Source organism: Pholcus phalangioides, unplaced genomic scaffold, assembly GCF_987345545.1.
Source record: "Pholcus phalangioides strain wild (caught in Gottingen) unplaced genomic scaffold, Ppha-v1.0 ptg000013l_1, whole genome shotgun sequence".
Taxonomy (NCBI): Eukaryota; Metazoa; Arthropoda; class Arachnida; order Araneae; family Pholcidae; genus Pholcus; species Pholcus phalangioides.
In genome coordinates, this window is record NW_028301606.1 from 26,446,702 (window position 1) to 26,469,024 (window position 22,323).

General features: G+C 35.7%; 1 protein-coding gene across 12 annotated transcripts in view; it reads left to right on the forward strand.

Annotated features, from left to right (window-relative positions):
- Positions 1-15,277, forward strand: part of Imp (IGF-II mRNA-binding protein) — a 60,448-nt gene extending 45,171 nt beyond the window's left edge. For 7 of the 12 annotated variants that reach the window (XM_089241055.1, XM_089241054.1, XM_089241049.1 and 4 more), the window contains exons 9-14: positions 3,437-3,553; positions 5,426-5,861; positions 10,709-10,795; positions 10,974-11,102; positions 12,400-12,513; positions 13,926-15,277. In XM_089241055.1, the coding sequence (XP_089097181.1) occupies positions 3,437-3,553; positions 5,426-5,861; positions 10,709-10,795; positions 10,974-11,102; positions 12,400-12,513; positions 13,926-14,018 (976 nt within the window). In that variant the 3' untranslated portion in view covers positions 14,019-15,277. The remainder of the gene's footprint in view (positions 1-3,436; positions 3,554-5,425; positions 5,862-10,708; positions 10,796-10,973; positions 11,103-12,399; positions 12,514-13,925) is intronic. The other 5 variants (XM_089241056.1, XM_089241052.1, XM_089241050.1 and 2 more) reach the window with 1 other exon arrangement.
- The last annotated feature ends 7,046 nt before the right edge of the window (positions 15,278-22,323 follow it).

The window sequence follows — 22,323 nt, forward strand, 5'->3', positions numbered from 1 at the left end:
TAATATTTGGATGTCACTTATTGCAATCACAGGTATATTGTTATCACTTTTTCAGAGTATAGAATGGAGCAACATAACTGGGAAAAATTGTTTATAATTATGAGTGGTTTATATTTTTCTGTAGAACACACTTTCTGTTGATTTGAATCTAAAGTTGAGCCAGACTTATTTTATCCTCTATAAGTTATCAATCTGCAAGACTATGTAGGAGATCAGAAGATTCCCTTAGTCCACAATTTCAGCCCTTAGTTCCCAGTATCATGATCATGCTGTAATAGCCATTGATATATGTACATGCATACCTCCCAACTGTTACGATTTTAGCAAGGTAATACGATTATACGCTTTTGCTTCTAAAGAATTTTTTAGAATTAATGATGTTTTCCTGCTTATGTCACAAATTGGTTGGCATTAGAAATCATTCATGATCTTTTTGGTCGACATCACTCTGTAAAATTCCCCTCTACTGCACAGAGTGGAACACTGGTAGTTTTTCCTGCCTGCAGTTTTACTGGGCTGCTTTTGTTCCGAAACGGCCTCAAGCTGCCTCTATATTAGATAGTATGTCAAGTGATGCCCAATCTAATATATATATTTGATGGAGCAATATTTTTCAGAAATTTTGCATGCCATCAAAATTCTTTATGGTTTCATAGTTTTTTTTCAGACCGAATTTTCTAAATGAACTTGTGCCAAAATTTTAAGATTAACAAACCGTTATTTTCCTCTATATCATTGAAATTTTTCACTGTGTCTGAAATATAGAATTAATTTTTAAGTTATTCAGGGTCGGGAGCTCTCAGGATTTTCGACAGGAAATAATGCATTTGATTCCAGTGTGGTGCTATTATATCAAGTTTTATTAATAGTAATCATTCAGGTGATTAGAATGTTATGTTTGGAGTTGAGAATATTAGATGATTTTCAACACTTTAGCATCCATCTAATGATTTTTTTTTTTTAGATTAAGGGGACTGTGTCCCCCAGCGAGTTGAATCGTATTTCATTTTAGATAAAATGTTAGAAATGTCAAGATGGATGCAAGCAAACAATTTTTACTGATGTCTTCCTGAGTGTTTTAAGTGAACCATATTTTTTCTGATTATAATTACGACTTCTTAATAAATTTTCAGTATGGGTAATCTCCACTTTCTCTTCCCCCCCCCCCCCACCATGTAAATTGGAAAACGGGTCGTGTCATGCTTTTTGAGGGATAAAGTAAGATTTTTTTTCTTAGGTTGGCAGGTCTGTACCTGTATCAGGAGTGCAAGAGCTGCGTGCCAAAACGGTTTTCTTGCTACATGGTGTGTTAATTCTTGTTTGCGGAGGTATCGTTAATTCACGTAGTGCGTCAAATACCCGGAATTTAGGAGGGAAAAAGTGAGCATTTTGTTCACGGGACGTTTCTTTCTGAGACAAGGAAAAAGATGTGGAGGGGAAAACTTCAATTTTTTTCACTTCCCACCATCTATTAAAATCGCATTATCATGTGACCTTGGAAAGTAGTTGTACTACTTTGAAGTAGTCCAATAACGGTCCTGTATATTTATTGGTTATCTGTATACTGATACCCTCGGGCTATCAGTCCCTGAATGAGTATGCTGAATTTTCAGATGTCTTAGTGTTTTCTCCAGTGGATTATATACTGAAAATAGCTAATTTTGCAGTTACCAACTTGCTTTCAAAGACAGCGTATCTACAGTATAAATTTGCTTTATTTCCCACAAGATTGCACACACGCCTTTTTGTGAAGAATCTAAAAGGGGATTGGTTTACTCGTTTAAATTACCAACGTTTTTCGGAGAGCGTTGGAAAAAACTCCAGCCAAAATATTTTAGTTTTGTCTTCTAGCCACTTTACTATCATGTGGTTATCATCGACAGTTGCAGATTGCGACAATTTCACATCGCGAAAATTCGGATTTGGATATCCCTCCTAGAGCGGTGCCCAATATGGCCACACGGTCCACCCCTGCGTTGGTGGGGAGGGCATGTGCATTTTATATACATAACATCTGAGATACCTATTATATATAAATGTCCTACATTTCCAAAACATTTTGGAGAGAATGAAATGTTTGCACACTCTTTTCGCACTTTCTCGTGGATTGCTGGAATGGTATATTACTCCCATGGCTCCCACATCCCCCTAGGCTGGGATCTTTTACGTCCCCCCCCCCAAAACCAGACTTTCACGGGGCCCCTTTATGATGAATTTATAGCTTGAAAAAAAAAAAATGATTAAAATCACCCAGGACTAGCCTTGTCAGCCCACCCCTTGTGGGGGCCATGATTACTCCACGTATTGCTGGGATGTTGCTTAACATTGTATCACCAAACAGAACTATCAATTATGTGTGATGAATAGGTTGCACTTCAATACAAAGAATTAAAAGAAGTGAAATCAGTTCAGAGAATAGATATTGGGCAGATGTATTCAAACTTTGTAACCTTGAAAGCCGCCCAAAGTTTGAAATTTTGCCAGTTTTTGTGAAAAGTTTTCGATTTTTAACACATGGTAATACAGACAAAGAGTTTAGTGTTGACAAATGTCTGAACAGTGAAAAATCTGTCCATTCTTTAAAAGAATGACATACAATCTTATGTTCAAGGGGATAAGAAATTCGAAAAAAATTGTTAAGATGCTGAACTTCTGAAAGCAACTCGTGATTTGTATAGAAAATATTGTATTTTAATCTATTAATATGCTGTTATGTTGAGAAATTGTTTAAGTAAATAAGGTATTTTTTTATATTTTTCTCGTTTTTTGTATTTCTCTTTTAAATTTAATCATTTTAAATTCTGTGAGAAGCAAACTTTTTTCACGGAAACCCTTATATGTTCTGCACACACTTTTTGCTATATCAGGGTGAATAAGATTTTGGTGTTCAAGCAGCAGAAATTCTTGCCTTAGGTTTTCAGTATGCAGGGTGTTTAATGTGAAAAGAATAATTTTTATTCGTAATTTCAGTAATGCATGTTTTACTAGTAACATAAGTTATTTCAGAAAAATTTAAATGGACTTTAATTTGTGAAGGAAATTTAGAATTATTCGTTCCAATTATTTTTTGGTAAAACTTTTGTCATTTCGCAGAAAAATAACTCCTTATATTTCAGATATAGTTAGTTTTTAGTTCTGCTCTATTTTCAGAATTTCTGTTCCAAAATGGATGAGAAGTGCTTGCACCTCTCTTCGTCTCAACCCCGTATATATGCTAGTTTGAAATTAAATTCTTTTTAGTTAAACTTGTGTGTGGTATTGCTTCTATATTTTAATACAAATTGGTTTAATTTGTAAATAAATTAAATATTTCTCAATATTCAAATGCTTGTGTGGGTTTTCAAAGAAAAGCATGTTAAATTAACTTCATACAGTGAAAAAGTTTGTTGCTTTATTTTTATTTTTCCCACATTTTTCCCTTTATATATTTTTATAGGGAAGTTCCATTGAAGATTTTAGCACACAACAATCTCATTGGAAGAATAATAGGAAAAAATGGAGCCACTATTAAACGTATAATGGAACAAACAGAAACAAAAATAACCGTATCTAGGTACGATTTTTTTAATTTAAAATCTTTATTACTCTGTTCCAGATATTTAATTTTTCTTTTTTTGTATTGACAGTTACACCCTCGAAAGGAAAACATGAGTTGTTTTTTTTTTTTAATAAGTCAATGTAGACTTCTATATAACCCTTGGATCAGATTGTGTTGTGGTTTTTTTTGTAAATATAACTAAAATGCCTTGGCTATAAATGATTTTTTACAGTTTGTTTGCACTGCTAATAAATATGGATTCGGCTGACAAATGCTTTTAATGTGAATGCATAAGCTAACGTGATTGCTAGCTGAATTATTGCACATAACTTTCACTTTTGCCTGATAAATTTGTCAGTTTCAGCATTGTTTTCTATACATACTTTTTACGTTTGAGTCATTTCATGTTAAAAAAGTTTTAAAACTATTTTTTTTAAAAAAAGCTCAGGCTTGTGAATGCTTCTAGTATACAGAATAAGGTTTACTGTCAAACTGAATGGTCTGAACATTCTAGGCGCTTTAATTTATTCATCAGCATGTATGAGATTGAAATGAGCTGACCACATCACATATTGAGACCTAACTTAAATGTGATGTCGAATAAAAGAATTTTCAGTTTCTTCCCTTAAAGTCAATATACTATGTAGAAAAACCCAAAATGATCCAACAGATGAGGAATAGCTTCACAATTATATGGAAAATTTATAGTATATTTTCTATTAGTTTGCTCAAGATCAAAGTTATAAAACAATCTCGAGAACAAACTGAATGATTTTAAGAATTTGTTCTGGGATCGAAAATATCTGGTGGTCACAGACATCACAGGATCAATTTTCCCCCTCCCCACCCATGGTACAGTAGAACCTCGGATATATCCGATTAGAGTATGCCAAATTACTTTAAGTTAGTTGAAAGATTCCATTTAAATAATATGAACTTTTAACAGACATGCAGTGCCATGTTTTCCTTTTCTAAACATAAAAATGCTGGCATGATCAAATTATTGAGCCACCTTATTTTCTTTTTATTAAATTTCAAATTAATTTAGAGCTGCACACTTTTTTTAAAAATAATGGGATACTAAAGGGCATTTGTGCTTTAATGAGATTTTAAGTGAATAAAATAAAGTTAATTTGAAACCTGTTTTTGATGTGTTACCCATACTTGATATCCATCTTTACTTTGAATAATTTGTATTTTTGAAGACTAAAAAAAATTCAAAGCTTGTGTTTTACTTTTTGCTGTCCTATATCCTGGATACCAAGCAAAGATAATTAGGAAAGAAAAGTTTTGCCTCTGTGGGGGGGGAATCGAACCACCAACCTCACTTTCCGGGCGCATGCTCTATCATTAAGATATAGAGGGCATTTTCTAACCTTAAAAAAATGTTCTTTAGGGCTGAACTGGACTGTGCCATCCAGAAGCCTTTAGAATAGTTACCTAGCTCTGCAGCAGCTCATAATGAAATTATCTCGGATGGCAACGCACAACAGAAACTTCTGTTAATTATATGAATTACATTGACTGGATACCAAGCGGTGATAGTGAAAAAAATGTCTATTTGTTATTCTATAATGGCAGATGGTTATGAAAATTAAAATAACTATGATTAAAAGTTATTGTCTTATTCCATAACATTCAATTAAAAATTTGAAGTCTAAAATGTTTCAAGTTTGAGAAAGCAATCATGGAAAAATCATTGTAATTCATACATCCAACATTTCAAATCATGTCCCGTACAATGTGAAAGGTTGGAGGCGTAACTATATATATATTATTTCAAAATTAATAGCCTCGGAATAAAAGTTTGGAAAAGTAGTTGATTTTAATATGTAAACTAATGAGTGTTGTGCATTATTTCCAAACTCTTAAGTAAATTTTTTGCAGTAGCATCCACGATGTAAATAGCTTCAATCTGGAACGCATTATCACAGTCAAGGGAAAGCTGGAGAACATTGGAAAAGCTGAGCAAATGATCAGTGCGAAATTACGACAGAGCTACGAGAACGACTTGGCAGCCCTCGCACCTCAGACAGTCATGTTTCCAGGTGTTCATCCAATGGCTATGATGTCTACTATAGGAGCTCCTCCAGCTTATCCTCCAATTCCACCACCGCAGCGTGGTGGTCCACCCGTTCCTCCATATAATATGTATGGTGGCTCGCCGTACATGGTACCATACCCTAACCAGATGCCACAGATTCCAGACCTTCAGAAAGAAACAGTGTATGTATTCATTCCAAACACAGCTGTAGGAGCAATAATTGGAACTGGTGGCAGTACTATCAGAGAGATGATCAGCGCATCCAATGCAAGCATCAAAGTAAGTACAACGCCCACAAAACTTATTGGCTATTTCTAGTTTTAACTTTTTCTTTAGTCTGAAAATAATAAATGTGGTTATGTGCTATGTAAAAGATGTTTAGTTGTCTAAATGTCAAGTTAGAAATTTTCATTCTATGAACTAAGCATCTTAAATCTGCTTGTGAGCTAAATGGTGCTTGTATCCAATTTTATGTTCATGATATCTACTGCCATTAAATATAGCATACAATATGCATTTAAGGTATCAGACCTGCCAACTTTCTGGATTTGGTAACACGGTTTCCAGATTATGAATTTGTATTGCAGGGTTTCAATTATTGCTGCTTATGAAAAAATAAGAACTTGGAAAAATAGCATAAGTCAAAAATCAATGTTTACTCTACCACTCTTTCTTTAGAAAGTAACCCCCTCCCCATTTACATGAAAAAGCTCTTGTGACATCACCCGATGAACACATTACCCTGTATGAATGTCGTGAAAGCCGTCCAAATATATGAATGTAAACAAACATGGTGACCCATTCACTGAAAGTATTTTTGAAATAAGTGATTGTAGGCAGCTGTAAAAATCTTCAATATGCTGGCCATATTTCACAGTGGAAATTACAGAAAATCTGGATCTATATATCAGAAAATATAGGGTTTTGCTAGTTGCAGGTAAAATTCCTAATTGTAGATAGAAGGAAAATTGGGAGCTCTTATAAATCTTAATCAAAACTGTTTCACAAAAAACCATTCAACATAATGAAATTGACCAGTAAGTATCATTCAGAAAGCATTGTTGAGGAAAAGGGGGTATTCTTTCTTAGAATAGTTGTGTAGCAAATGACAAAACATACGGGAATGTCCTGTAAAGTATCTTATATGGTCACCTTATGTATTTATTTTGGTTCATATTATGGCCATAAATTTGTTTTTTGGTGTAAAAGTATGTTTGCTGGATTTAATTAAATTGTAGGATTTGATAAGTAACAGGGTTTTACCTTCTGACATTTTAATTACAATTATTTATAACCAATCTGGCTGTTGTCACAAACTTTCACTCAGTAGAATACTTTTCCATTCTTTACGAATGACAAATTGACCAACACTTACTTCTAAAAGTTTGAGCTATAGAAATGTTACATAAACTCCCAAAATATAAATTTGGCCACTTAGCATAGAAGTAGTCCCATAATGGACAAGCAGAACAGTCTCTTAAATTCTGTTGAGCTTCACCCTCTCAAAACCAATTAGTTAGAAAATAGAATTGTTTATTTTTTTTTGAAAAACTGGGTTTATAATGGAATGTTTTTTTTAAAGCAACCATGCAGGGGTGCCTAATGGCAGGAGGCCCAGAACTGACATTACCACTGTTCAACGAGAAATTTAAGAGAAAGATTAAATGTATTTGTAGCAGTCTTTTTAAAACTTAATTGCCATTCACTATTAAATAGAGGAAAGATAGATGTGAAATAATGCATTTTGTTTTGAAGATATCTGAACTCTCACAAAAGGTTTTTCTTCCAATACCTCCCAGAAAATTCAAAACCTTAATCCTTGCACTGGAGCCATCTCATTCACAATTGTTTTTGTGCATTTATCTTCAAGGACCATTGTCTTAAACATTCGTCATTAAACATTCACTTATAAATTGGGCAGATTTGGATGATGTATCTGTTACATTAAAATCTGTAATGTGATACAATACGGAGCATTTAACATGATCAATTTCATATTCTTGTTTTGAAACAAATTTTAGACTAGATAGCAGGCCATTGTTTGTACACCATGCTCCAGTGATATTTAAAACTTGTCCTATTTTTTTATCTTAACACTGCAGAGCTATTAAGCAACAAAGCAGTTTTTGTAGATTTTGGTTTGCTGAACACAAATTTATTATTCAAACTTCAAGATTTGACTTCAATACATGACCTAACATTTTGTTGATTGGTTTCCATAACTTAAGCAAGAAATGGAAAAATAGAAATCTAAGTCTGCAACAAATTATGATGACTCAAGTAATCTTTATCATACTGTATGTGACTAAAAAATGCATGAAAAAACCATTCATGTTAACAAGATAAACATGAAAGTATGAAATAAGCCTATAAATGTTTTACCAGGTAAGCATATCTGCCTTACACAGTACAAATTTATTGCAGCAGCATATAGACAAAGGTTAGTGCAATCATGTAAAGACAGGCCTATGCTTTGTAAATAGCACTATGACTATGGGCTTTTTTGTGTCCCTTCCCTGTAAGTTTGACACATTCTCATAAGTTTCATGGTCTTCAGATATCTCCTCTTTCCCCTTGTTTAAAAAATGTATGATAATACAAAAAAATAACTCTAGTCTTATGTATTATCGATGCTGTGAAATTTTTCTAACACTTTATTTCCTTTTTATTCTAATCACATTTAGTATATGGCAGGGATTTTTCAAATTCATTGTCAAGTTATGGAAATGAATGTGTAAATAAATGTTATATACTATAAAAGTCTGCTTATAAATTATGATATGCGATGCCACTCCGTCACCATGACTGTGCACAGTGATAGTTGGTTTTCTGTGGTTAACTTCGAGGCATGAATGTTAGCCGATCTCAACATAAAAGAATTCTCACCACACAAAGCAACAGGTCTACAATGGTACAAATATTCATTCATTACACTTCACTCGTAGTCAATAAAATTGTTGGTAGATGGCATCACTATAGCAAGCATTACACAAACTTCATGTTCAGTTCACAAAGCATATGCCCACATTTTCCAGCATGGTCCAGGTCATCTTCGACCACCTGTTAAAATCTCTTCATTGAGACAGGCTGGCCATGATCTCTGGTTACAAGGAAGGGATTATAAATTCTATAAAATTCCTGCTGTAGCTTCATTATAAATCTTAGCTCATTGTTTTCATATGAGCGAATGAACAGGATTTGTAGTTGTGAATTTAATTTAGTATTAAAATGATTTAGCAGAGACCCTGAATGATTGAAATTCCCAATTATATCTCTGCTTAAATTCATGGACTCATTGGAATTTTTGTTACTATAAAGTTTTAGCGCTAATTGTTCAGATGTTCGAAAACAATGGTACCCCAAGTTCTGGTCATGTGAGTGACTTTGGTCTCTTAGTCAGTAGGAGAGGCAAAAATCAAATCGTCACCCTCCCCTTAAAGCAGAATGTATTAAAAACTGTGGCCATGTTGCATAACAGTCAATGCTGTTGTAGAACAATCTTCAGAAGAATCTTGAGAAAAGATGAAAAAAATATTTGGTGTATATATAAAAACACTGCAGGGCTCTCACTCATCCTACTTTTTGGCAAAATGTCTTACTTTCTCCGTTTTGTCCTACTTTTTTACCAAATCCTATCCACAAAATTTGTAATTGATTTTAATTGAGCAGGAAATCACATTGATATATTGCCAAATATTGCAAATGTCAGAGAATTCAATTAATTTCTGCCAAAGCAGAAATTGTATTTTTAAAGTTATTTGTGGGGGGGGGGGTGTATGTGGACCATTTGGTTTATTAATTTTTCATTTGCTTTGTTTGAGGGTTCAAGTATAATAGTCATTAAAAACTTGTCTAGATGAAAAAAATAATTTTGTATTTATTACTTCATGGTCTTGGACAGTAACATTCATCATTTAAAATTATGGTGCAAATAGGTGAAACAAGAGTATGCATTTCAAAGCAGTGGGATACATAGGCCTATTCTAAGTTTGGTGATTCTGTTGCTACCCAATAGCATTCAGGTGTCTTCTGTATTTTTAAGGCATGAAGAGGCATAAACCATATTCACAATGCTTAGCAAAGAGCTAGAAATGGAAGTGCTTCATTTGTTGAAAATGATTCACTGGCATTGAACAGTAAAATGTGAACAAATCCCTTTAAAAAATAGACAACGCAGTAAAACTATCTGGTTCACCTTGCGTTATTTACATCGGATCTTGTAATCTACACATTTTGCACTGCTTTTGAAAGTGGTCTCAAAGGAGCGTGCATTTTCGAAGAGTTGACAAACTCTGCACTTTGGAAGACTCCAAAAAAGAATGTAATATACATGAGAGACAAAAGAATTATCTGTGGTTGCAAGTACATTATTTTGGCCAAAAATTGGTTTTGTAACCATGTCATTTTGCTTCGGCTTGAGTCCATCTTATAGGAAACTGAAATAGTAGTTAGGAATTTTTTTTTTAATTTTGAATTTGAATTATTTAAAACAAAATTTTTTAGGGATTTTTTCTATTATGCTATAATTATGTTGTCTAAGGGGGTTACCCTCCCCCGTCCTGCATTTTTCTACTTTTTCTTATTTTTTGAGTGGGAGCCCTGAACACTGAATATTTTTCTGCAGACTTTTTTCAGTCAACTGAGGGGTCTTTGCAAAACAATATAAAACATTTTACATTAGAGTCTCGTATATCCTGTGTTGTGAGGAAAGCCTAAGAATACGGGGGGGGGGGAATGATTTAAGTCCATCCCTTGTTAGAAAGTACTTCAGGGTAATGTTTTTGAGGAACGTGCGTGGTTAGTGATATTATTCCATCCTTTTAGTTCAATTCTTCACGGTGAAGAAGGGAAAATATTGCTCTTTTAGATAATTTTGATGTAGCGTAAACCTTATTTATTTTTTATTCAACTCACTAACCGAATATTTTATCTGTAACATTCGTCAATATCTATCGCTCACAAATCCCTCTATATATCCAGTTTCTTGTTAAGCTGTTCTTTATATTGCACTCGTATTTTGTGTTAGTGTTTGGTCTAAAGTTTGCGTTTTTATTTTGAATTTGTTGAATTTTTAGGGATAAATTGATGTGCAGTCTCAGTAAATTTGAATCTATTTTGTTTTTAAGGTCGCTCAGCCATCAAAAGATGAACCAATTGATAAGCAAGGTGAAAGAAAAGTAACTGTAATTGGGACTCCAGAAGCTCAGTGGAAAGTGAGTAAATCTTGTCACTATTTCACTTTCTTTAATAATATGTTTCCAAAAGTGTAACAATTTTTCAATTCTGTTATGTAGAGAAAAAACAAACTACAGTTAACGCCTCCCATTCCAATCTTGTATGGCTTTCTCTCTTGATATTTTATATGAATTTCTGTAATTTGTTTTATTCTAGGCTCAGTACATGATTTTCAAGAAAGTAACATTCGAAGGCTATATCAGTTCTCCTGACTGTCAGCTTAAAGTTGAAATCCTTGTGCCATCCAATCAAGTGGGACGCATTATCGGAAAGGGTGGACAAACTGTAATTTTTTTTTTTTTTTTTTTTTTTTTGAAATTCTAAATTTGATATACGGAATATTTTTTTCCAATGATTCATATTAGTCAAATCCCGTTTTAACGAATACCGTTATAGCGAAAATCTTGTTTTAACACTTTTCTAATCCTCTTGGATAAGTTTAATAGGAACAATGTAAAAATGTGGAATTCCTTTTATAACGAAGTGATTTCTCCAGTCTTTTGGAGTTTGCAAATAACTACAGTCAAATCCTGTTATAACAATGGAGAAAGCAGATAAATACAAAATCCAGATTAAAAGGTGAATGTTATTGTATAATTTACCTATGAAGTATTTGATTTCTTATTGAGTTTTGGTGCTTAAAATAGCCTGAAATATTAGGTACATTCACATCTTTGAATCAAAGTGTCGGTGTTATCGCTATGGCTGATCGCTTTCTTTTTTTTAAATTTCACATGAAGCAGCAAACCATTCTTTGCTCGAAAATGGGTGGCAAGTCCAGATTTAGCCTGGCGAGATGCCAGATTTTGTTTATAGGTATTTTGGAATTTGAATTCATATTTCCGGAATTCAATTACTGCCATCAGTGAAGAAAAGCAGTGTATTCCCGCTGCCACTGCTTCTTTAAAAAGTGGAACCCCCTTTCTTATTTTTCTGAAAAAACACTTGACATTGCATCACCTGAACTTTATTTGCAGTACCCTATATAAACGGTAGTTAAAGCTGCCCAATTCTATTAACATAAACAAACATGGCCTGTTTACATTGAAAGTTTTTTGAACATGTTTTATTGCAAGATTGCTGGTAGATAATTTAATGGTAATTAAAGTGTGTGTGTCTACCATATTTTATGGGGAAAATCAATATTTATATACTGGAAAATATGGGACACTGCCAGTTGTGGGCAGAATTCTTAATTAAAAGCTGAAAATTTCAATTATGAATTAAAAATGGCGTGTATCGATCTGTTTATTCGAATGACTTCATGGGGAGAAAAAAGTTTATTTAACTGGGCATTTTCGTTGCATTAAAGTTCAGCAGAGCATCATTGAAAAAAAAATACACTTTTCTTTTAAATAGTGGGACAGGAAATGCGATGCCGAAAAATATAGGAATTCCCAATAAAATATAGGCATAATTTGCATACTATAAGGTATGTTTGCCAGATTATTATAGGATTTCAACCTTTTGAAGGTTGGCAAGTCTGTTTTCCTTCATCAGGTGTTTTATTTATAGTGTCGTGTGTATGTAGTTTGAATATTATGCAGTTTGTAATTATTTTTTTTTTGTATTCAATATCCAGGTTAGAGAGCTTCAACGATTAACGCATGCTATTATAAAGTTTCCCGAGGACAGCCAGAACTCTGATGCGGAGGAATCGCCCGTCCAAATCACTGGGGATTTTTACAGTTCACAGGTATGTTGGACAGCGATATTTACTGCTCTCTCAAATTGCATTTGTTTTTGGTTTTCCCATTCGTAATTTAAATCTTGACGTGTTTATAGGAAGATGTTTTTGAATAAAGTTTTGGAAATAGGTCTTTGTTGCCACCTGTGAGGAAGGGGTCCTATCGCTGAGTTAGGAGGCTGTTTCCCCCGTGTGTTACCATGCATGTTATAAGGAAAGAAATATCCCAGCTGTGTTCTGCGGTCTTGTGGTCATAGTGGTGTGTCCGGTCGTCAAAGATCATAGTGGCGCGAGGGCCGAAGTTTCAACCCCCCTTGCAGCACAGTTTGGTGGTTGACTGAAGTTATGATTTCTGACTTTGCAAGCGCTAACTGATTTTCCTGTTGAGGTCTCGTTTCTGGGAGCATTAAGCCCACAAGAGTACAAATATTCCATCATTGCACTCACTCTTTGAGAAATAGATGGCAGCATTAAAAATTCTCATATCTAGATATATACTCCAGCTGTTAAGTACACATGTTTACTTCTGGCACAACTTTTACAATAGTAAATTGCTTATGTCCATATACTAGAGTTGTGCTTGGATTGAAAGAACGTAATAACCTGACTTAATTCCAAGAATATTGGGATGTATTTTTCCAACAACAATGAGGAAAAGATATTCTGTGCAACTCTCGGAAAAACATTTTTCTATGAACATGACTTCAGAAGCCTTTAAGCTTTTTTTTTTGTTCAAAATATTTCTATTTTCAATTAAATTTATGTAAAAAATTCTTTTTAGGACGAGGTGATATAAATGCAGTGTTATTCACATAAGTTGTGATATTACTTTACCAGGTTTATTCAGAGATATCTGCCTATTTTTTGTGCATGAACCAATGAAAGTTGGTCATGTGCACAAAAACCATGCCTCCCATCTTTTCAAGCAGTTGTACCACTCCTTTATTAATGTGGTGCCCATTTCTTCGTTTCTGAAGGTCTTGAATCTTGTAGATTGTTTTGACTTGAGTCCCTAAGCTTCACACAAAATTAATTGCAGTAGCATTCAAGATTTTCCTGCCATTTCGTCAAAAATGGAAATGTGGCTGCACTCTCACCTCATTCATTGACGGTCTGCTAGTGACTGGCAGCTTCTGCAGGGAGGAAAAAATTCAAGCGTGCCCAATCGTACCCCTTACATACATGCACCTAGTCATTGTTCTAGCTTCATTGGTTTAGGCATGAAAAATTCTGGTTGGATATTTTTTGAACAAGCCTTGTATTTGTGTCAGTGATGTATTGGTTACTTACTTACCTGGATTGATTGCAAGAGTACCAGGGTCCAATTTGCAACAGGTACAACAAACTTTAGAAAAAAAAGTTATTAATATCTTATATTATATTAAGAGTCTGTTTTAAACAAGTATTTATGTAACTTTCAGGCTGCTCAACGACAAATTAGAGCTCTGATCAACAGGAACCTTTATGTTAATCCTCGACGAAGAGCAACACCTCCTGAAGTGGTGCAAAACTAGATCGACGATGTCCCCACTCGGCTACCTCAATGTACCAAAGAATTCTGGATGGTCTTTTTGTTTCATTAGGACGTTACTTTTTTTTTGGCAGGAAAAAAATTTCACCTTTTTGACTCGGCATTAATTTGTTATATGCACTGTGGCAGTGTTATTTGATTTAATTTCTTTTGTACTAAAAGTTGTTTGAGGAGTTGTTTGTGGGGGTCTAATGTTTGAGATATTTTAAGGAAAAAAATGACAGTTTTGAAAAAAAAATGATTTCATAAATATGAATTTATGACCATGGTTAGTGTTGGTCGTTTTTGTATAAAACGAAAAAAAAGGAAAAATATTTATGAAAAGTTTATTTTTGATACTTGTTGGAGAAACTTTTTTTGTTATGAATATTAAGTTTTTTTTTTCTGTCTCTGGGCCCTGCTATGGTTATAGCCTGAACTCCAATGAGCGCATTTCAGTTTCTCCAATAAGCATATCTTTTTTTTCTGACTTTGATGCTATCACAGTAAAACAATAGTTTTGCTGAAATACTCGTGCTGAGTAAATAATAAATGGAAAATGTGAAATATCGCATAAAATCACTGATGTATAACTTGAATTTTACATGGGCTAATCTTAGTTATAGTGTTCGAATCATATATATTTTTTTCTTCTGGGTTATTACTATTGATGGCATTTTGTTTGATTGTGACACTTTATTATTTAATCAAAATAGTTTTCTCGTTTTTTTCTCCCTTTTTATAAGAGTATGCATAATAAGACTTTTTTTTTTAATTGAATTTTGAAATATTTTTGATGTTTTTCCTTTTCGTACAGCAATGCATTATATATTTTTTTTCTTATTGTAGTAGATATCTTGAGGTTTTTGCTGTTTCTGTGCCTGTTAATTAAAAAGATGATAAATGCAGAATGTTCTCATAATGTGGTGCTTACATTAGCAGTCTTTTTTGAACGTAGTATGATATAAATAAATATTTGTCTCTATAAAAAGAGTAGCTGAACAGAAGAAAACTTGCACTTAACCGATATGCAGTTATGATGTATTTTGCAGGAAATATTTGTCTCTCCATATCTCGATGGAAATTTGCTTCTTTTTTCCGTGATGGTCACCCATTTTACTTATTGCTATCCTGATAAAGTGTCCAAAAAGTTTTTTCTGACTTTCTTGTGTATTGAGAAATATTTTTGCTCCTGAATGGTCTTTTTCTGAATTTGAAAGTTTGTCTATTTTTCTCGACTGCCAAATAAAGTACAAAAAACTACTCTTGTCTTGTTTCACTATTACTGAGTGGACTTTCACATTATGATGGGTAATTTTGATCCCTAAGCTGTTTTATATGTTAAATTTGTTTCTGAAATGTATTCTCCATTTATAAAATTAGCTTCTAGATACGAGTGTTCTGGCATCAAGAGAATGCAGGCAGACCCTTTTTCTGAATGTCCATAATTTATGTTGAGCTTTTGCAACAAATTAATCTAACTCGGAATTACAATTAAAAGCTTGGATCACACTTTGCTCAAGCATTGCTTCTTGAGATTATAGAGCTGAAGATATTGATTTCTGTCTATGCTTTGAAGTGGTTAAGAAGTAAAAATATCTGAACTATTCTGGGGAGCCACATGTGAATCATAAATTGGGCCAGAGCCATGAATGACATGTTTTGAGAACCACTGTTTTACATGTGTGTGTGGCAAAATCTTACTTTAGCCTCTGTTGAGGCTATTACTTGATTGTACGTGCACCTTGTACGCACGCATTCCTCTGCGGAATTTCTAATGAATTGGTATATGCCAGATTATGCAGTGTTCTGAGTGTATGGGTGGCCCTAACATATTTTTTGTCAGAATTGTGCTTATTGTCTTCTTGTTGGTGCAGTCATGACTTCCCTATTTTGAAGTAAAGATAGGTAAATGCTAGAATTTTCATGTGTTTAGTAGTGTTGTAGGTCTGCCTGCTCTCTGCGGAGACTTTTTTAAATGGAAGACCAACTCGAAGTGGGAATCCAACTTCAGCCGATCATCACTGTGAGGCTACAGGGGTGCTAACTTGTGAGCCAGATGCAAGCAGCCCGTGGTACAGAGCTTGAATAGTCCATTTGTGAGACACTGAATAAACTACAATTCTCCGGATAAAACGCTGCAGCATATAATCCGCACTAAGAACTTCCAATGCAGTTTCGACGGATTATACAATAGAATAGAGGATTCCCAGATTTAGGAACTCTGCAGGGTGAACGTGGGTCCTGTTATGCCAAACGAAAGGGGGTAATAGATGAGTCTAAGGACAGTTTCTATGGCGTTTTACTACCTCGAACCGTTTCGAGTTATATATCGACAAAATTCGTGTAATTGATTTTAATTGTAGAGAATCGTGAATGTACTGCCAAACATTACAAATGTTATATAGATTGCAATTAATGATTCTGCTAAAGCAAACTATCGTTTCCGAGGTTATTTAAGGTTTTATTACCTCCTAGAGAAAATAGACCTCTGCACGGGTTGCCAAGTTCATCTGTAACGTCATTAAGACTACCTAGCACCAACAATTTATTGCCGATTCCAAACGACAGCCTTTTTTTTTTAATACTCGCCGAGAGGTTGGTACGCTAACCTCGATATGGGACTCCCTGCGTTAGCAATCTTTCTGTGGTCATGTGCCGGGAAAGTTTCTGACAAGGGCGAACCTCTAAACATTATCTTATCGACCTGGCCTACGGCACCAAAAAAAACATGAATATCCCTAGAAACAAGCAAGGGGCACTTGCGTTGAGTAATCCTAAAAAATATGTGTTTATATCTTGCGTGCCCCTTGAGATGCGTAGAAGGCTTGCTTCTCCCTAGAGCCACTTTAGTGATCTCTAGATGTTTCGCTGATCCAAGTGCTCTGGAACTGTGCCACGCATCACTCAATCTGGGAATGTTCCGCGGGTAACTTAAGTGGCCCCCAGTGCGGTTCTACATCACTCAAGTGCTCTAAAACTACGTCACTGATCGCTTAAGTGTTCTGGAACTGTGTCCCGGGTCATTTAAATGATCTGAATATGTGCCACGGGCCGCTTAAATGTTCAGGAATTGTACCACGGGACACAAGCTATTTTTAAAAATGTGCCACTTAGTTCATTTTTACAAAATTAGGTTTGAGGAGGGCAGGCCGAATCAGATAACCCCCCCGGGACATATTTGGTCCGCGGGCTAAGGAACTTTGTGATTTGTCATTATATGGCTAAGAGGGTGGGTCGCAATGAATTTCTTTTCTTGAGAAATTTTGAGTTCTCCACATAGCATTGAAATTGATTATAATAGCATATAAAGAAGTATTTTCTTCCGAACTTTCAATTTAAATATTTTTTTGCATGAAATAAATTTTTGAGCGTTGGGGAGGGGGGCACGAGCCCCCTATACATTCCCCCCCCCCCCGGTATACGTCTCTAATCCCACCAATATGCGTTAGGATTCAGAGGGGCAGAGCTGATGACGAAAATTTGCTGGCGGGGGGGGGGGGTCAGTTTTGCTTACTTTTGCTGACGGGGGGGGGGGGTCAAAAATGGCTATAAATTTGCTTACGTAATACTTGAACAGCTCCTACGCATCATCCAAACCTCCCCTTGTCAACAAATCGGAAACCCTTATTTAATTATACACACAAAACGATCAATATAAGGTCAGCCCAGGCAGTAACGACATTGAAAATAGCGTCCTCTATGTCGTATCTCTTCCGAAATTCCCTGACACTCATGGATGGCATCATCAGATGAAAGCAAGCCTTCGATAAAAGCTTTCCCATAACGTCGCTTTATATTTTCAATTATGCCATAGGCTGTATAAGTGGAGTATGTGTGTTATTTTGCCATCATCACTTTTGGGTTCACAAGAGGAGTTTTTCGGGGTCTTTCCATTAAAAGAGCAGTGCTTCCTGCGGCTACTGCTTTTCGGCCATATGAGCTCTAACTTGCGGCACGAAAACGCTGTAGAACCAATTCTGAAAAAACACGGTTTCGTCCATCCAAGCACTTTCATGAGCATAATAGCTCATATAGGCAATGATTTCATACGTATATTTTTGAAAGCACTTGGTCTTTTGGATTTACCAATCACAAGAGCAGGGGTAATCTATGTATAATTGCCGGTGGCATTTGCGCAGACCATAGCAGTGAGCCGATCTTTTTGAACCTTAAAAACTGGGGCTGTGTTTTCCGTGCATTTTTTTGTAGACGATGACGGATAGGGACCGTTCAAGTTTTACGTCAGCAAATTTTTAATCATTTTTGACCCCCCCCCCCCCCCCCCACATTCTGTCAGCAAAACTCTGCAACCCTCTTTCCCTCCCCCCCAATGTCAGCAAAATTTCGTCAGCACTGCCTCCTAACGCATATTGGTGGGATCAGAAACGTACGTACGCGGGAGGGGGGCATAGGGAGCTCGTGTGCCCCCCCCCCCCCCGACGAAAAAAAAAATTAAAATTTCGAAAGAAAATACCTTTATATGTTATTATAATCGATTTCTGTTCATTTCATTTCTAAGAACTCAAAATTTCTCTTTAAGAAATTCATTGTGACCCACCCTTTAAGCCTATATGGTAAACCCGCAGACCAAATGTGGCCCTGAAGGTTATCTGACGTGTCTTGTTCCCCAAACCTAATTTTGTAAAAATGAACTAAGCGGCACATTTACAAATCTCTTAAATGACCCGTGGCACAATTCCAGAACATTTAAGTGGCCCGTGGCACATTTTCAGATCAGTGAAGTAGACCTCAAAGATCACTTTCACATTCAAAGATAATTTAAGTAACCCGCGACACACAATTCCAGAACACTTAAACTATCCGTGGCACATTTAGAGACCCCTTGAGTGACATGCGGCGCCGTTTTAGGGCACTTAAGCGGCCCCCGGTGCGGTTCTACATCCCTCAAGTTACTCGCGGAACATTCCCAGATTACTTAAGTGATCTGTGGCATAATTGCGGATCACTTGAGTGATGCTTTATTTCTTCACACCTTAATTTTTCTTCCCGCGGGTAACTTGAGTGATGTAGAACCGCACTGCACGCCGCTTAAGTGCTGTAAAACAGCGCCACATGTCACTCAAGGGATATCTAAGTGTGCCACGGATCGCTTAAGTGTTCTGGAACTGCGTTGCGGGTCACTCAAGTGATCTGTTAACGTCCCGCTTAGTTCATTTTTACAAAATTAGGTTTGAGTGGGGCAGGTCACATCAGATAACCCCCAGGATCACATTTGGTCCGTGGGCCGAGGGTTTGCCATATACGGCTTAGAAGGTGGGTCGACTTTTTTGAAGCCTCAGAGGTCGTGACACCTCTGGAATTTCGTGGGGAAAAATGAGGATATTATGCATAAAACTTATGAACACTACAAAAGTTCTGAGCATTTATTGTCATTGCATTTCGCAGCTAAAACCAAGGCGCAAACACAGGAATTTCAATTTCTATGAACACGAGTGAGTGAAATAGTGCAGCCTATAACAGAGGAAAGATTCCAAATTCCAGTTTTTTTTGTGTTAACTTATCATTCGCAAAATGTTTCTAACCAGAAACTAACTTTTTGTAATCGGATTTATCCGTCTGAAAATTAGAAATAAAATTAACAGCTCGATGGTCACCAGAAGAAAATTTGTCTCCCACGAAACTCGTCCATTCCCATGTGATCCTTCAATCAGCAACAGATTCTCATCTTAATGAACACGTTGCTTTTAATCACCAGTGCCTTCTTTGCGTACATTTTTTTTAAAGTCAAAATTGAGATTAACCAGTTTTAAACGAACGTGTAATAGAAAGAACAATTCCTAACAGTATAAATGTCTCGTATGCGTTCAACAGTCTACCGCAGAACAGCATTTTGTGCGTAATTGTTGAACTTGAACGTACGGATGCAAGAGTCAAGAGTTTGGCATTGTTTGAAAGCGCTGGTGAAGTTCGGGAAAATATTATATAAACAGAATTATTCTCACAACCAAGATATTTCATTCAGACAGACAAGCAGCAACGATATGAGCCAAGGTAGTTGGGAGGGTGGGTATTACGGCTCGAAATGGTAGCCATAGGATCTTTCCCATTTCACTATAAGGTGAGTCAGGCTAAATATAGCTGGCTATAACGGGGATGAGGTTCGAGGTTGTGGTAGGTTGGCGTTTAAATGTTCTGTTGTCGTACAGGACAGCGCTAGAGGGTCGGGGAGGAGAGGCGCAAAGATAGCGAAGATAAACCTACTTTTGGGATATCACTAGGCTATATGCGTATGATTATCTGCAAAAACTCTATAGGTTATCTTCAATATTGTGGCAAGACTCAAAATAGGACAGATATTCAAGTATCATTATTAACTCGACTGCAAGACTAGCCATTAACAAGATATATTTTATTCTTGTCTTTTTTTATTATTGATTATTTTTCATGGAATGTTCATATATGTTTTTGTGTTCTTGTTGGATTGTGACTGTGTTTGTAATTGCTCTGTAACGAATATCTAATAAAACTACACGACAATATAATTAACGGTAGTTAAATTAATTTATAGTTAATACGAAATAATCGTGGTACCATTAAGAATTAAGAAGTAAAGTCTTCAGTGTTAAATTTAATATTTTTGAAGTAAAATTTTGATTTTTCGAGTAATTTCTTTTTTTTAAAGTAAATATGAGTTTAGGAAGTCTACTCACCTTGAGTAAAAATCAAGCATGATAGAACGGGAGTTCTACTTGTTTTGAGTCTTACTTGAAACTTTGCAATTGAAAAATGTCTTCGCATACCACTTATAGTGATCGTGAAGCATAAGAAGAGAGTGCTTTTTCTAATATTTTTCTTTCTAGATGAAAAATATGAAGCAAAAACGAATGCTTTTAAAGAAACTGCGTAAACGAACTCGTTTCAATTGTCAATTGTTTGAAATCATTTTTTTTTTCTATCGTGTACCGTTTCGGTATATCTCTGAGAGTATTATTATCAATTTGAACAAATTCGCAACAATGTATTAGGAACTGTTCAACTTGTCCACGAAGTCGAACTGGATCTTCTGACTTTGTTTTTCAGTAGGTTACATGATTTTATATTGATATATTTTTCGAAATAAGCGCAGCGTTGGCGTGTGCGCTACAGTGAGCAAAACGATGAATCATTACGATGAATTTGTGAGTTTAACGTATGAGCTGTTTCGGCATGAAACTAAACCTCAAAGAAAAATTCAAACCTTCCCGTAATTACTGTTTTCTCGGGTGATATACAAAAATATATTTTTAGACAAATAATTGATAAATACAAATACAACGCCACAACAGGCAAATTGCCCAACGAGGTGGCTGACTTAAGAACATCATGGATCCCCGAGCCATTTTTTGGAGGCCCTACCTACTACTACTACACCACTACTGCACCCCACCCACACCCCCGCGGAACCCCCCAACGAATCGGTACATGCGGTAATGTGCGTGTACGTGTAGTGAAACCTGACGTGAAGTTTTGTTGTTTCTCTGTAATGCTTGTTATGTGTAGTGCTGCCATCTGCCACCAGTTTTTCTAACTATGAGTGAAGTGTTATGATTGAATGATTTATCGTTGTAGGACTGTTGCTCTCTGTGGCGAGACTTTTTAACGGGGAGATCGGTTCGCATTTGCGCCTTGAAGTTGGGAACCACAGAAAACCAACTTCAGCCGACCACCACTGTGGGGTTCGAACCCGGATCCTCGCATCGCGAGTCCGTCATTATAACCACTCGACCACCACAGCGGCGAACCGTTCTAAGTAGTTGGAATGCATGTTAATTATTTCATATCTGTATAATTAATATTGTTACAAAAATTACGTAAATACTCTAGTCATTATTTATCATTTATTATGTCATCCTTCACCTGTAAATAATCATCAACGCGTTTTTTTGGTTTTTTTTTGTAAATCTCGACAAATTGACGACAAACTTAGCGAATTTAGGGACAGCTCCGATGATTTGACAAGACCACATTTCTAGTGTACTCGGAGGTCAAAAGACTTTCCTTGATTTGTTATATTGATTTTCAAGTAAATTTCAAGTGTTAATAAATACAAAAAAAATAAAGGAATGAATAAACATCAGTCGCTGGGCACCCAGGATAGAGCTTTGTTAAAGTAAAGCTTGTTAAATAAGACCGTGCTAGGATACGCCCCGAAGGTACGTAACCTACAACTACAAAGTTTGTTGATAGATAAAATAGTATAATTTAAATGCATGGCTCGCATTTGCGCCTCGAAGTTGGAAGCCACGGAAAATAAACTTCAGCCGACCACCACTGTCACGACGGTGGGGTTCAATCCCGGGTTCTCG